This window comes from Sporothrix brasiliensis, assembly GCF_000820605.1.
Source record: "Sporothrix brasiliensis 5110 chromosome Unknown Cont21, whole genome shotgun sequence".
In the NCBI taxonomy this organism is placed as follows: Eukaryota; Fungi; Ascomycota; class Sordariomycetes; order Ophiostomatales; family Ophiostomataceae; genus Sporothrix; species Sporothrix brasiliensis.
Window position 1 is genome coordinate 1,080,282 of NW_024467140.1, and position 16,237 is coordinate 1,096,518.

The window sequence follows — 16,237 nt, forward strand, 5'->3', positions numbered from 1 at the left end:
CGAGGCCGGCCTTTTGAAAATGGGGCATACGGACATCACCGAATAGGAGGACGACCGTCGGGCAACGTTGGAGTACGATATGCGGCATATACACGACGAACAGTGAAGCGTTAGCCGTGAATGTGGGACAACGACGACCGGTAACCCCAACAAGCCTACCAGGCATCACGAAGGGTTACTACATCGCTGGGCCCGGCCTCCGCGTTGTTTTCGTCGCACAATAACACGCTTCAATCTTAGCAGTATCCAACATTTTGTTCGTCACATTTCAACTCCGCACAAACAAACAGGGCTTCTAGCCAAGCCATCATCCTCGGCCAACGAACGGCAACACAGCGACAAGGCTAATAAAGGAGGAAGGACTAGAAAAGGAGGAGGGGGGACTGCGGGTCTCGTTTCGTGTGACGGCGAAACATCACGACAACAAAGTGACGGACCATCGTCGCGGACACTGGATTCTGGCCCGGCCTCTTCCGTCTCTGGTTGGAGGGCATAGTCTGGTCTCGATTTCAGCCCAAAAAGTCGGTGGGGAGTGCCCCATCGCGCTTTTCCTTCGCATCCTCATCCTTCCGCGCCCCGGGATTCCCCCCCTAGTCCGGCCATCCCTTTATTCCTTGTGAGAACCGAAAGTTTATTTTGGTTCACACTTCGGGGAAATGATACTCGAACAGAGACAAAACGGTAAACGGCTGCACCAAGTGGCATCCCGTTTTCATTGGACGGAACCAGCAGTCAGGGTCCCAGCGTCCTGCAGGTCGCGCATCGCCCCAATTTTTCTGGCTGCCAGCCGCGAGTCGCCCCGCTCTTTGTCCAGGCTGGTTGCACAATGGATTCGAGTAATCAATTGTCAGTCCCAATACCAACTTTACGTTGCAGGTTGAGCAATGGGAAAGCGTTTGGAAGCATTGATGCTTTCCGGGCGCGTTTCTGGGCTTTCCTATTCGAAGGTCGAGAGCGTTTCATTGTCAGATCTTATCAGTCGGCCTTGCGCCGTATGGGGCAACGGGCATGTATGGTCATCTGTGACGTTCGAGACAGTTCGGTCCGTTGTCTTGCAGCGACGGGCTGGACCCGGTTGCGGATTGAGTTGTTTCTCAGCGGATGTGTGCGATTGCATCTGGCTCTTGACTAACTCTTGATTGAGACCCATCGTCTCCGGCCAGTTTTACGTGTTTCCATTTCGTTTGCTCGTATCTCATCCTCCATCATCCTTGTTCAGTGCCGTCATCGCCAACTGGTCCAACCTTTGCTGGCCTTCGAGCATCCTGTTGATTGGCTTACGAATTGCCTTTGCATGTAACGAGATTTTACACCGCTTCGAGGACACAGACAGAAAACTCACTTGCTTCCTTGTATATCGTTTTACCTTTGTATGCTTCGGATCACCATCTCGCTTTACTTGTTTCGGCCGAACAATACTGCCGACCTCTGCGGCTGTACGGCAAAAAAGGCGTAAAATGCTGGTCCAAGTCAAAAGAGATCGGAGCGGCAGATCCTCCGCCGTAGATGTAACATTCGCAGTAATGACAAAGCCGATCTGGGGAAGAGAGGAAAATGACTGGAGAGAAGAAGTGAAATAGAGTCTGGAACACTGATTTCCAAAGCCTCGCCCAGCTTATGGACCATTGACTTCCTACTCGAGCCGCGACTTCTTGGCTTTCTTTACTTTCGCGCGCCTTGTTCGTTAGCCAGGCCCCAGGGCGAAACAAGGAACAAAGAGTCAAATGGGCCACAAGCAGAGCGCTTAAGACCCTCTCCTAGCGCCATGCTCCACTGTCTGTTCCGCAGCCCCAACGATAATAAGTCATATTTCTGTTGTTGTTCTGCCATGTGCGTCGAAGCTATTTCGGGGTCGAAGCCCGAGAAACCAGTCGTGAGTACTCCGATTGTTGGTAAGAAACAGTCGAACGTGGTCTTGAAGTAACAAGCACACACTCTCTGCGACACGCTTCTCCAGTCTCTACCCCGTGTCTCCTGCCGCCCAAGCCCTCTCTCCCTTGTAGTCTTTTCTTCGAGTCGCTTCTGTACCCTGCGCGAACACAGAACATGGGGGTGGCCTCGTTCTCTCGTTGCCGTCCACATGGACTGAAAATTATCCTGGTAGGTCACCTGCAGATTTGAAATACAACCTTCCTACCATGCGTGGCGATCTGGACATGAGAAGAGACATTAAAAAAACATCTGTGGAGCAGGACAGAGAAAAGCAAGGGGAAACACGAATGAAAATACCGCCCCTGGTGGACGGAAAAGACATGGGTTACTTTTCCATTTCTTTTGAAGTTTGTTGCAGTATTTAGAATATGGCGCAAAGGCTTTTCCCGTTCTCGTCAGCTGTAGCTACTCTTTCCACGAATGCCGTACTCTTGGCACAAAATATAACACTTGAGTAAATCATTGTTTGTCGCGTGGCCCTCGGACGATCACTCGACATAGTTCGCCGTAGACGCGCAAGTGACACGTCCTTTTTTTACGTCCACAGGTCCATTCCATGCGTCTTTTTTCTCTCATCTCGCATGCTGTGGTCGCATGTCGTACTGACGAATACACGGTATTTTGCAGCGCAGGAGGATTGGGGGTGGCCCCAGCTTCAAGGGGGGGTGCCGGCCGACGTGGGGGTCTCTCACTTTCCACTGCCACCCACCCTTTTCTTTCCTTTGGCGAGCCACATCGTGAGCTGTCTTCCTTTTTTTTTTTTTTTTTTTTTTTTCTACGTCGTCCAGCTGCGTTCGCTCTGCTGGCGCAATGGCCAATGCACCCCAACTCCGCTTTCTTTTCGAGGAAGGGAATATGGAGCACAGAGGGCATTCTAGCCATGGTGCAAGCAGAAAAAGACGCAGCTCATTTCGAGAGACACGACGCACGCGAGAGTCGCAAAACGAATGCGCTGACGTTTGGGTTCATCTTACCTCGTTGAATACTCGGAGGTCGCATAACATGTCATGACCACAGGCTGTGTGTCTTGTCTTTCCGTTCTCGCTGTCCGTCTTGCAACACAACATGGATGTACGGAAGCTTACCTCATGTCACCTCGTGACGGCGTTCTCCGTCAACTAGAACCCTGCGCAGAACAAAGAAAGTTCACGTTTTCAGCACGTCGCCCAGCTCCTGCATTTGCAACCCTTTCGCTGTAGGTCTATTCACCAGAATGTCGCCCATGGACGATCAGCCGTGTCCCTGAATCGACGCGTCTGGCCCGTCCACGTTTGCACGAAAAACGCCGGTGCTCGTTGGAGCGCATGAGCCCAGACGACCATACGGGCTATTTTTCGTAGGCCTGTTTACGTGTCCAAGGTGATGCACTTATCCGTACGCCGTACTACGACAAGCTTGTCCTCCTAAGGAAGAGTGCCTGAATGGGGCATCGTGCTGCCGATTTCTTTGTTCACTGTGCATCTTTCGTTTGGGTATGTTCAAGGTGCTGTCGCAGTGAAAGCATGTGAAAGACAGTTGCTCGTCCGGACTGCCACTCTGCAAAAGTACATTAAATATATTACACAGTACAGGCGCCATATAAAAATGGGGCATGGCCCGCTCACGAACCAAAGTGGGGGCTCTTGCCACGCGAGCGGCATCCTCGACACCTCGACACAATTGCAGGAAGAGCATATTGTGCCATGCTGTAAAACCAGCAATTACAAATATTGGGGAGCATCTAACGCGGCACAGTCCTACCTGCTTTGTTCATCCCTCCTGCAATTCCCCGCGCACGCCGACTTCGTCAGTACGGTATATGCGACGCGCATCAGTGGCTTTTAAGAGGCTGCCCACTCACACTTTTCCACCGAATGTATTGAGGCTAGTGACGCCTCAACATGCAAGGCCTGGCTTAGCTGGGTTAATGGGGCGCTCTTTTTCCAGTCGGGTGGTTCTTTGCGTCGGTGTTGTGCTGTCTCTCGAAACTGTGCGTTTGTCTATCACCCTGATGTGTACTTTAGTTTACATTCTTTTGCCACTTGGGTCCTCTTATTTGTTGCATGTCGTCAGCTATTTCGATTACTCCACAGCTTTTGGAGTCTGAGAACATGACTCGTGGGTCCAGATGATCACGATTTGGAGAACTTCCGCTTGGATCTTGGAGAACAAGCCTGTGTGTTAACATGTGTGTTAGAGGGAACCATAAGGTAAGAACGAGTAAAGATGACGTTACGGAACAAGTTTCCCCAATATACCTGCCATACCATGTTGCCCAATTGTCGCAAGGTATATTTGTCCCTGGGAACTCAAAGGCGGAATTCTTGAAAAGGCTAGTCATTTGTCCAGCATACAGGGGAAAACGGGAAACAACCCATTCGCGGATTTGGATATCGATTTCGTCGAAATTGGCCGTTCTGCCTTCTCGGTCTTCTCTTCCCTCTTTCGCACGGTTGACTTCCCGTCTTCGTCCTCTTTGACCCTCTCGTCTCTCGTCTCGCTTTCCTTCTCGCTCCGATTCCTACCGGGCAAGGCCCGGTAATAGCTGACGCGCACTTGTCCATTTTGGTCGCTAGTTCTCAAGCAATCTCGACAAGCAAAGGTGGTTCCCAGCAAGACAAACACTAGCATGACAAGCCTGCGTCGACAAGGACCCGCCCCGGTGTTCTTCGTCCGACGGGCCTTCTTTGCCTTTGCTTTGCGCTTTTTGACTCTTCACACAGAATATCTACACAGTGAGGACGTTGACGACAAAGAGGGGGTGCTCGAAGGGCAAATTCCGGCGGCTCTTTATGACACGCGTCAGGCTGGTCACCATCACAAATTTCCAATTTTCCAATTTTCCTTGATATGCGATCGATACCAGCAAGGACTGCCCTCATCATCCGTTAACCTCTTGTAGCCGTTGCAAAGCGCCACACGGAAGGAAATAGATACAGGCTGTATGACCACCAGTGCAACATTGCTGTTTTCCCCTCACGTCCTCACGTCCACATCCTCTCACATCCTGAACCCTTGGAACTTGCGACTGCTGCATGGTAAGACGATGGCTTGCAGCCGATGGTCGGACAGTGGGGTTTCGTTGCCATCTGTCTGTCACCCCCAGTCGTCAAAGTGTCAGGGTTGGATGGTAAATGGTAAGGAGACGGGGGGATTCATCGTTCCTAATTGGTGTGAACCGCGTCTTCGGTGGCCCATGCTCCCTGGACTCTTCGACCCTTGTTCATTTTTTTTTTTTTCAGTACGAAGTAGAGCCAAGGCATGCCTCGCTGTAAATGCTCTGTATTCGTCCCAAAAAGGCATACAACCCACGGCGGCCGTGGCGCGGGACCCCCATGCTGCTTGTAAATATAGCAGTCTGGAAAATGAGAGGCATTGTAGCACACAATATGCCGGGTATTCATACGATTTCGTCTGGGTGATTTGCAGCAGGACGAACCCCCAACTTCCAATGTCGTCCCGCTCCTGGTAGAGAAAGGAAGAGTAGTGAGATATGCATCTTTCTCTTTCTGGTTCCCGTACAAAACCCACATTCGGACGCGCTCCGTGCCAACAGGCCGCCGGGCGTGGGATGTGCCGCCTTTGAGCTTGCAAGAGGTTTGCAGCACGAGTAGTAATTACGATGTTCTACCTCCCGCCTTTTCTCTGCTGTCTTCTGTCCCATACACACAGTACTTGCTCCTGCTTGCCTCCCGCTCCACTCCTCACCCACCTTGCCAAGTGCAACAACACCCACTCCAACACTCATTCCCATCTGCAGGCGTCACTGCTTGTTCACACCCGGGTCTTGTCTGTGTACGACGAACCATGTTCGTACCCTGCTAGACTAAAAGGCGGACCCCGTGTCTGACGTACCGCCTAGTCTAGCCCGCTAAACCACCATCCGTGCAACTCTTCACTTTGTCGCTAGGCCGGAGGATGCGCACTGTCGAGGTTAGTGCGCCCGACCTAGTTGTCCTAGGGTGTGAGGAGGGAGAGCGTCGAAGAGTCAGAGTATTCAGTGTTGATATTGGTTCTCCCTCTAATGACGTCTCTGTTTGGCGCTGCCAGGAGCCTCGTGCTCCGCGTAACTACATCTTGTTTGTCCTTTGTGTAGTATATTGCACTCGACGTTATCTGTAGGCTTCTTGAGGCCGTTGTATACATCCTCTCACTATTTCCTATGCTTCTCGACGGGTATGGTATCATAGGCGTCATAGGTCGCAGTCGTTGCTTCGTCGCACTTGGCGCAGCGCAAAGCCCCATCCCACTGTAGTGCCACGCTCCCACTTTGTAAAGCACAAAACTGAAAACTGAAAACTGACAGCATGAGACTTAGACTTGGGTAACTCTATGCTCCTTCGTCAGTTTCGCCGAGGCTGTTCTCTGCCCACCAATTTACGCTATTTTGTGGCTGCTCTTCCTACTCCGTACTTTCGTTAGTCTCTGCCGTCATCATCTGTTCTCGCTGCTGCAATGGCCTGCAAGAGGCAACTGGTGTCGGACGCTGTTTCTTCAATGAGAAAGAACGCGACAGACGACGAAATAGGAAAGGAGGAACGGGTCCAACTAAGAAACAGCTTCAAAATGGCGTCCGGGAAGGAGCGAATAGAAAGAGACAAGAAGAGCTTCAGCACAACGAACAGAAAAGACGACCAGCATAAGTAGGAAGCGACAGGGGGTGGCGGAAGAGCAAAAACCCGCTGGTGCGGACCCCCAACCTCGAAAGACAGCCATAGAGGCGACCCCCATTTTCATTTTCCGTCTCTGCTCTTGGCTGCGGGCATCAGTCCTCGCTTGTCTCCTGCGTATTCCCACACTCTCTTGGTTCGTTCCTTCATCCGCGCCTTTTCTACTTTTTTCTGCCCTTCGGTCTTTCTTCTCGCAGCCCACCCTGCATGCGCCACGGTCGCTGTTGCCCACAAATGCAATCGGAACCTACTTCCGGTCCGGAGGCAGTTGCATGCGCCGTAGAGAAAATAGCAATGTTAAAGCAGACGGGGAAAGTGCGAACGAAAATGGCATGCAGCGTCCTAAATGAGCGCAAGAGCACACCGTCGTCCCATGTGGAAAGGCGGAAGGTACGACCTGCCGGCTTTTTCGTCTGGTCAACTTCGTCGACTTTGTCGACTTTTTGCCCGTTGTTCCAGCGTCCGCTGTAGGCACTACTGCCGTAGGCCCGGTGCGACACTGTAAGGCGCTGTACTTCCCGGCCCCCCATCCACATTCGTCAATTTCCCTCGTCGCCTTCGTCTCGTTTGCCTGTCGCTTTATTTTTATTACTCCCAATCCCCGTCCACCTCGATTTTCCTCATTCGATTCTTGTTTTCGGTCCCTTCCTATTCCTTCGTCTTTCCCCCTCCTTTCGCATTTTCGTTTATTGAATCCTCGTCGTCCGCTTCTCCCCCAGTATTTTCTTTCGTGTCGTTGCTTCTCTGCTCTCCGGCCTCTCTCTCTTTGCCCTCGTCCAGCTGTGCATTCCAATTCGCCACTCGCCTCGAGACGGAAGAGTCAGAGTCGTAAGCAGCCTCTTGTCCTCCTTGCGTCCAAACCCGAGCAACGGCCAGCAAACCAGACGTTGGAGGAGCAAAGAAACAAAAGCATAAACGACGACTCGTCAGCCTTGCCCGATAGACTCGAATCGGCACTCTTATAAAACGATCGATCGTGTTCCGCCGCCTGCACTGGACCCTGGAGAGAACCCGCCAAGCGGACGAACCGGCCTACGTGGGGACGCAGAAAGAGCCAAAAAGAGGTTTTTCTCTCGTAATTTTCCGCCCATCCCCCGCGCTTTCTTCTCTTTCTCCATCCTTTCCATCACCACGCAAACCGCCTACCCTTCCGTCATCGTCGACGTAATACCAAGCACAATAGGCCTTGCCCACCTTGTTCGAGTGTGCTTCCTTTGTTTTTTGCGACGTCGTTTCGCATCGACTAGTATCGTCGCCATTCCGGAGGACCCTCCTTGGATCACACTCGCCCTCCGCCCCCGTTCTCTCGGAATCAGTCCCGACGCAACGGCCCGGCATTGCGTTCGAACTCGACTTCTCCGCGGCGCACGACGAAGACAGTCGTCGGCCGAACCGGACAATTGCATTGTTGTAGTTGGACGTCCGCTTGACTGTGCTACATTTGTTTTACTTTTCTTTTCTTCTTTTTTTCCTCCTCTTCTTCACGGCTGGCCGCCATGATGGGCGCCGGCACGACGTCGCCGCATGGCACGTCGAGTCCCATGATGAGCATGAACACCACAACAACAGAGCACGACTTCCGCTTTCCCCGTAGACCAACGGGTGGTCCTGGTGCGGTCCACGGGCCGCCTGGCCAGCGCCAGCAACACAACCACCACCACTACCACAACAACAACAACCTCAGCCTCGATTTCCCCAGTCACCACTTCGAGCAGCATGACTTTGGCACCATGGGTGCCATGGCTGACATGCACACGTCGGTTTCGACCATGGCGCCGTCGCACCCCGTGGATGCCGTGGCACCGCCCACCAGTCCGTCCGCCGCTGGCCGTCTGGGCCTGGACGTGGATACATTGTTTCAGTCGGCCCAGAGCCATCTGACGCGCGACGATGTGTTTGCCGATCTGCGACGGGGTGCCAGCGGCAGCAACACTTCGGCGACGCCCGGCAACCCCGAGGAGATGCAGAAGCAGGACCCTCTGGCCACCGAGATCTGGCGCTTCTTCTCCAAAACGAAGCAGCAGCTGCCCAACATGGAGCGCATGGAGAACCTGACGTGGCGCATGATGCACGTTAAGCTCAAGTCGGCCCAGCCCACAATGTGAGTGAAGTCTCCCTTTGCAGGACTCGATGAGATAACAAAACGTAAAAGATCTCCACGTCACGATAACACATTGCTAACCGTAATCTTCATATCATAGGCCCCCGCCTCCGAAGGCCGCCCCTGTTGCCAACGCCCCGAGCGGCATCGCCCAGCTGCGCAAGTCCAGCGAGCAGAGCATGTTGTTCCAGAAGAGCAACAACCACCACCAGCCAGCCTACGGCGTGCCCGGGTCATCCAGCGACCACATGAGCATGGACGACTTCATCGACCCGCGCAACGTGGCGTCGTCCGCCGACGTCACAGCTTTGACCCCGGATGCTGCTGGTGGCATGATGATCCCCGGCAGCAAGGACCGCCACTTGTCGGCTCACGCCGTCGCCGGCGCCATCCCCATTAAGTCCCGCCGGGAGTCTGGAAAGCCGTTTGTTCCCCAAAGCGTGCCCGTCGCCCAGCACCAGGTCGGCCAGGACGAGTTTGCCTACGTCACCCGCCATCACCGCAAGACGAGCATCGACGACCGTCGGGTGCGTCCTCCTCCTCCTCCTCCTCCTCCTCCTCCTCCAGCTCCAGCTCCAGCTCCAGCTCCCACTTCCCACCCCTCTTCCTACCAAGGCCCTGGACCCAAACTCAAACTAACAACTCAGACACGGAAACGGCCTGCCAACTTCTCGCCCCATGTGCCGGCTTCTGGCAGCACGGCCGATTTGGACGTCGACCCGGAACTTCAGGACTACGCTCTGGACCACACCATCTCGAATGGTCTCACCAACCGCGACCACCCCACACCGAACGGCATCCCCTTCCCTCTGGACTCCTTTATGGACAATGATGCCCTGTTGACCTCGGCGGGCCCGTTCCAGCAGCAATTCTGCATTTCGCCCTCCTCGTCTCCCATGGTCAACCATGGCCTCTTCTCCAACCTGTACGGCAACAGCGGCCCCTCCATGCCTTCGTCGTCCATCCCCACGACGGCCGACTACTACTCTCCGCCCGGTTCGGCCTACCACTCAACCGCCTCGACCCCGCACCCGCTTAACGACGGCAGTGTCGGCGGGCCCAATGGCGATGGCTTCTACTTTGGCGCCATGGACATCCGCGGCCCGTCCCAGCGTGGTCCTCAGGGCTTCCGCCAGGGTGCCCCCTCGACCACGAGTGCCATCTCGTCGTCGATCGCCAGCAGCATCACGACGACTGCAGGCCACTCGGCAAACCCGCTCATGTACGGCAGCAGTGCGGGCAACAGCATCTTCCAGCCGAGCTCCATGTCGACCACGGGCCCCGAGAGCGTGTCGGGCTTCTCGACCTCTTTTAGCCACATCGACCCGACGCAGGTCTTCCACCAGCAGCACCACGATGCCCAGGTGTCGGCTCCGTCCCCGGGCCTATCCAACAGCAACAACTTGTTGAGCGACAACATGTTTTCGTTTGGCGCCGATTCCGATGCCGACGAGGAGGAGGCGGGCGCGTTTGCTGACCGCAACATGACCATGAGCAGCGGCGAATACTCGCCCGGCATGGACGACCCTGGCATGGACGGAAGCAGCGGTGGCCCTGGCTCGGTGGGCAACGGCAGCAACCTTGGCTGGGACGCGTCTCTTCCTGGCCAGTTCAGCACCCAGGCGGCACGCTACCCGGGTGGCATCCCGCCACGCAAGCAGGTCACGATTGGCGGCACCACCACCAACGATTTCAGTGACATGAACACGGTGGAGTGGGACGGTAGCAGCAGTTCCATCAACGCCACCGGCAACAACCACAACAGCAGCGGCGCCAGCAGCCTCACGCGCTCGCAGTCGCAATCTTTCCGCAACGGCAGCATCAGCGGCGCCTCCACCACCGCCGACCGCCGCCAGCAGAAGGTGCCCCGCACGGCCTCGACGCCCAACGTCAACCGCGCCGGCAGCATCTCGGGCGGCTTTGACATGATGGGCCAGTCGAACCCCAATTCGCCGCCCAACGACCTGGGTGGCCACGCGTCAGGCTACAGCTCCGTGGCGCCCAGCCGCCCGTCCACGCCGCCCATGCCTGGCTCCAAGCACGGCTCGTCCACCAACTTGCAGGCCCAGGGCGAGTCGTCGGCCCCGACAACGTGCACCAACTGTTTCACGCAGACCACGCCGCTGTGGCGCCGCAACCCCGAAGGCCAGCCGCTGTGCAACGCTTGTGGTCTCTTCTTGAAGCTGCACGGCGTCGTCCGCCCGCTGAGCTTGAAGACGGATGTGATCAAGAAGCGCAACCGTGGCTCGGGTGCCAGTCTTCCCGTGGGCGGCACGAGCACCCGGTCTGGCAAGAAGGGCGGCGCATCGGCTTCCAGCACCCGCAAGAACTCGACGCTGTCCATGACCGCCACGGCCTCGTCGTCCAACGTCACTATCCAATCGGCCGCGGCTGCGTCGTCGAGCGTCACGACACCGCCCTCGCAGCTCAACCGCGCCGGCAGCATCAACGACAGCGAGAGTCCTTCCAGCGGAAACGGCGGCAACACAGCCGGCAGCACACCGGCCAGCTATTCTGGTTCTGTCAGTGGCGGCAAGGGTGTCGTGCCCATTGCTGCGGCGCCGCCCAAGAACACGCCCGGTCCTGGTGCTGCGTCCCTGCCGCGTGCTCTCGCTGCCGCGTCGTCGTCGTCGTCCACCACGTCCAAGCGCCAGCGCCGCCACAGCAAGAGCGTCAGCAATATAAACGCCAGCAGCTCCGCTACCAACACCACCAACACCACCAACAACAAAAACCAGTCCATGGCCGTCACGCCCAGCGACGTCGGCCTCGGCGGCAGCAGCATCATGGACATTGACAGCCCCGCCAACTCGACGGGCTCCAACGACGCGTCTGCGCTGTCCATGAGCGCCAGCACGGGCCTCAACTTTTTGGATAAGCACACCAGCAATCTGGGCCTCGCCAATGCCTTCGGTGTCACACAGCGCCCGATTGTCAGCCCCAGTATGATCGGCATGGGCCCTGCGGCCTCGGGCGGCTCGATGATGACACCTGGTGGCTCGGCGGGCGGTCCACAGGAGTGGGAGTGGCTCACCATGAGTCTTTAATCTTGCCTGATTTGTGTACTATTTTTTTGAATTTCTTTCTTGCACATCAACCTCATCGTTTTCTTCATTTCATTTGTTACACCTTTGGGGCCGACAGACGAGGAGATGATACATGACGACTGACATGTCCATATACTTGGGGCGGTTGCGTTTTTTTTTTTTTTCGCGTCCTTTACTTTTCTTACCTATTTGATATCCAGGGCAGGGGACGATCTGACGATATGCTGGGAGTTTTTATGTTTGTTTTTTATATTTTCATTTTCCTGCGTGTTTTGCGTTTACGTCATTCCTGTCCGCGTTGTGTGCCGGTTGTCGGACACGTTTAGACAGCAGTAGAACCTGTGGGATACCCCCCGAGTGTGGATTTTGTCGTTCCTTGTTGTTTTTGGAATATATAGACTGTGCTTGACAGACGCACCCAACACTTGAACATATTACTGCTATCCACAACCCGACGCGGTATTTAAACATGGAATCAGGATACGAAGTGGATTTCTTCTTTTATTTCTATATTAACGGTACGTTCTCTTCATAGTATTGAGTATGAACATGTTTGATCGTGTGTGGATAATATTATACTCCGGGAAGTGGTTGTTTAATGAAAAGCCCAGTTTGTAGAAATCAGATACGATGAATGACGAAAACTATGTTTCACATACAAATGGCATGTGATGGTAATTAGATGCCGTGTCATGTTGGCAGCTCGTCTTTTGTCTTGCTTCTGTCGTTTTCCTCGGAACTGTCAGTTTCGGACAGGTGATCTCAGCCCTTCTTACAAGCGGGCTCGAGGCGGGCTCAACCCCTAAATTGCGATCCTTGAGTTCATGTTTCCAGTGACCCATTGAGCGCCGACGTAATTAGCCGCAATTCAAGCACCACGCTAAGAACGGGCTTATCGATAAGCGCGCGCCGTCGTCTTGAAGTGCACTGTTTCGACTCGTCCCAAATGGACAAAGCGGAGACAATTTGCCAGATTGGGCAGGTCCTCCTCTCCGTCGCCTTCCCTCCTTTCTGTCTTTCCACATCACGACTATGCCTGGACGGCAGGTCACACCTGCGCTCCTGCCACAACCGCCCTCGTGGGCTCGTCTCTCACTGTTTACGTCGTTTGAAGAACGGTGACACTCCTTTTCGCGGCATCGGTCGTCCGTTTCGTCTCGTCCTCTTCGCAAGCCCCATCTCTCCTCCCACGCCATTCTCCCGCACTCCAATCGCGACAAGAAGACCACGCTCCACGCTCACTTCGATTTTGGAGACATCTCTTAACCTCCCCCCCCACCTCTCAACACAATGACAGCTGCAGACTCCTCTATCTTCTCACTGCCTCCAGGGCGGCCAAATAGCCAAGCGACAGCTGTCCAAACCTCGTCCGCGAAGCCATCCCAACCTGCGCAACCACCACCGACAACGACATCGTCATCTTCCTCCTCCCAGCCGACGGGACTGAAGGCTGCTCTACCAGCCCTCACTACCGACTTTGACGGCCCCTTTCCTGGCCTGACACGATCCTCTACGCTCCCTGCTTCCTTACAATCAGCCGCCGCCTCGGCGTCGAGGCCGGCATGGGCTCCCGTGTCGGCAGCGACCAGCCGGCGCGCCGATCCGTACCACCTCGCTCCGGAAGACGCCTTTTACTCATCCATCTCGCCGCCATGGGACCGCAACGCGGCGCGGAATAGCAACAATAGCAACAACAGTGCTAAGAACAACAGTACCGCGGCGACTGCCAGCAGCAATGTCTCGGGCAGCGAGCTGCCGCAGGAGTCGCGCCTCAGCGCACGGCAGTTGCTACGACCCGGTGGACTCAGCAGCAACAATCTGCGACGGTCTGCGTCGGGCGTGATGAGCGGTTTGGGCGGTGGTGGCGGAGGCGGCGGCGGAGGCGGCGGTGGAGGAACAGGCGAATCCCGCAGCCGCAGCCGCCGCCGGCGGCGACGCACGTGGAAGAAACTGCTCTGGGTCAAGCAGTCGTACCCGGACAACTACACCGACCAGGCCACCTTTCTCGAAAATCTCCAGCGCAACCCCCGCCTGCAACCGTACGACTTTTGGCCGCTCGTCGCCGACTCCACGGTCATAGTGCAACACGTGTGCTCGGTGATCATCTTTGTCATTTGCTTCGTCGGCATCGCCCAGGACCGCGTCAGTCCTGTGTCCGTGGTCGGCTGGGGCAGCATCGCCACGTGCATGGGCTGGCTTCTGTGGGAATGGTGGGCCGGGCAGGAGCAGCAGGAGCGGCAGGCCGAGGGCTTGGACGACGACGACGAGTACATTGGCAGCAGCAGCAGAGCCCCCAGCCGCAACGATCTGGACGGCTTCCCCAGTCCCAACGGGCAGCGCATGGGCCGGCGGGGCAACGGGGGTACCGCCAGTGTGGCCAGTGTGGCGAGCGCCACAAGTGCCGCAAGTGGCGACCAATCGCCGCCAATGTCCTCGCTTGCGCCGCACTCGGCACACTCGAGCCAATCCGCCAGCCGTCTGTCCAAGCACTCCGAGGCGTCGACTGCCGATACGACGCCCAGCCTAGCAGCGTCCACAAACAGCTCGACAAGTTTTCTCGACATGTCGACCCGCCACAGCCGCGTGGGAAGCGGCAAAGGCCACGCATCATATGCCAACAGCAATGTCGGTGGCAGCGGCAACGGGAACGGAAGTGTCGGCACCGGCAGAAGCACAGGCACCAGCACAAGCACAAGCAGCTCGTGGCAGCCGGTGGGCCACTCCAGCAGTTTATCCCAAGTCAGCAACGGCAGCAACACGACAAGCGGCCCTGCCGCCTCCTCTTCCCATCGACCAGCCTCCTCGCACGGTCGGTCCGCAGCAGGAGCCGAGCACCATGTGCCGACCACACCAGCAACACCGCGCTACCCGCCACCGCGACGCCCTTTGACGCCTGTGCGTGGCGGCCGTGGCCATCACCGCATTGCTACGATCAAGTCTGCCGTGCTCATTTACTTCACCCTCCTCGGCCTGTCGCCCATCCTCAAGTCGCTCACGCGCTCCACGTCCTCCGACAGCATCTGGGCCATGTCTTTTTGGCTGCTCACCATCAACATCTTCTTCTTTGACTACTCGGGCGTCTGGGTCGGCGCCCACAAGTTCCCCGTCGCCTCCCTCTCCACCAATGCCGCCCTCATGGCCTCCACCGTCCTCGCCAGCCGCCTGCCCTCGACCGGCCAGGTGTTCAGTCTGACCCTGTTCAGCATCGAGGTCTTTGGTCTGTTTCCAGTCTTTCGGCGCTATGCTCGCCACCGTAGCTGGCAATACCACATCGGCCTCACCGTCCTGCTCGTCCTCGGCGCCGGCGCCGGTGTCGGCATCATACTGACCGAGCCCAGCGACGGCCTCCCCTGGCGCGGTGCGACGGCCGGCATGGTCGTCGCCTGTCTGCTGTCGGCTGTCGCGATGGGCGGTTGCAGTTGGTGGCTGATTGGTCTGCAAAAGTACAAGAACGAGATCTACGGGCCCTGGGACCCGGCACGGCCAGTCATCATCAGCCGACGGCACTGGAATGATGTGTAGGGGTTGGCGTTTGGCAGCTTGGGTCTCCTTCTTCGTATCTCATATTTCGCATAATTATTGATTGGTCATTGGGGCAGGCAGCGCGGACTCACAAAAACACAATTCACATAGCATAGACATGATTGGGATGACGATAAGCGATAATTTAATACCAGGATAGCAACTGAGCCGTCTCTCCAGACGCTACGAGAAGCGCATTTACTCAATCGGGATGTATTCTGTGCAATGAGCGGCGGCCTTGAAATTGGAGACGTTCGAGTGACAAAGTACGGCGTTCCATACGTAATACAACGCAATTAAACTTGTATATGCGCTGGTGCCCAGCCACTGGCAAAAGTCCTTTGCGATCAAGGCATGAGAAAAAAGACCGCCGCCCGTCCTAAATTGGAAAGAAGCAGCCAACCTCGGGACTCTCCCGTCGCGATTTGCGAAACAGGATGGAACGATCGTTGCTGGGGCAACTGTAGATTGTGTGTAGTGGGGCAATTGTGCCCGCCAAACCGGACAGCTCCCCTCCAGCACCTGCACCTGCGCTTCTCCGACAATGCAGAGGAGCCCAATGCCCAATCGTGCCTTCCCAGTTGTTGTTTTTCCCATTTATTTTTTTCTGGGTCCCTTCCTCCACTCCTTCCCTCTTCTGTGCTCCATAGCGACGCCATTTCTGCAGGCCCAACGTCGAAGAGCAGTCAATATATTCATTCACAGCAGCACGGTGACGGCCACGGACTGCTGCAGTGTCTATCCATTTCCACTTTCATCGACATTCTTTCGTTCGCTTTTCTTGCTCGGGACAACCGCGCATTCTTTGGCAAAAGCTCGCCCCATTTGAGACGTGCCTAAGAAACGACAAGTAGCAAAGCAAACCCGAGCCGGCCCTTTTCCTGGTCGTGTTTTCTTTTCTTTTGCTCTTCTCTCCTTCGCCATCCTCATCATTGTCGCTCTCTTTTGTTTCCTTTGCATTCACGTCTGTCTCTCTCGAGGCTCCG

At 55.9% G+C, this 16,237-nt stretch overlaps 2 protein-coding genes across 2 annotated transcripts; both read left to right on the forward strand.

Annotated features, from left to right (window-relative positions):
• Positions 1-8,077: 8,077 nt before the first annotated feature.
• On the forward strand, positions 8,078-11,729 carry SPBR_04581 (gata transcriptional activator; the record flags this gene model as incomplete). The annotated part of the gene is made up of 3 exons (XM_040762858.1): positions 8,078-8,682; positions 8,783-9,209; positions 9,330-11,729. 3 exons carry the CDS (start codon positions 8,078-8,080, stop codon positions 11,727-11,729), a joined length of 3,432 nt encoding a protein of 1,143 aa, XP_040615350.1.
• Positions 11,730-13,019: 1,290 nt separating this feature from the next.
• Positions 13,020-15,251, forward strand: SPBR_04740 (phosphatidylinositol:udp-c transferase pig-c; the record flags this gene model as incomplete). The annotated part of the gene is made up of 1 exon (XM_040763017.1): positions 13,020-15,251. One exon carries the CDS (start codon positions 13,020-13,022, stop codon positions 15,249-15,251), a length of 2,232 nt encoding a protein of 743 aa, XP_040615351.1.
• Positions 15,252-16,237: the final 986 nt, after the last annotated feature.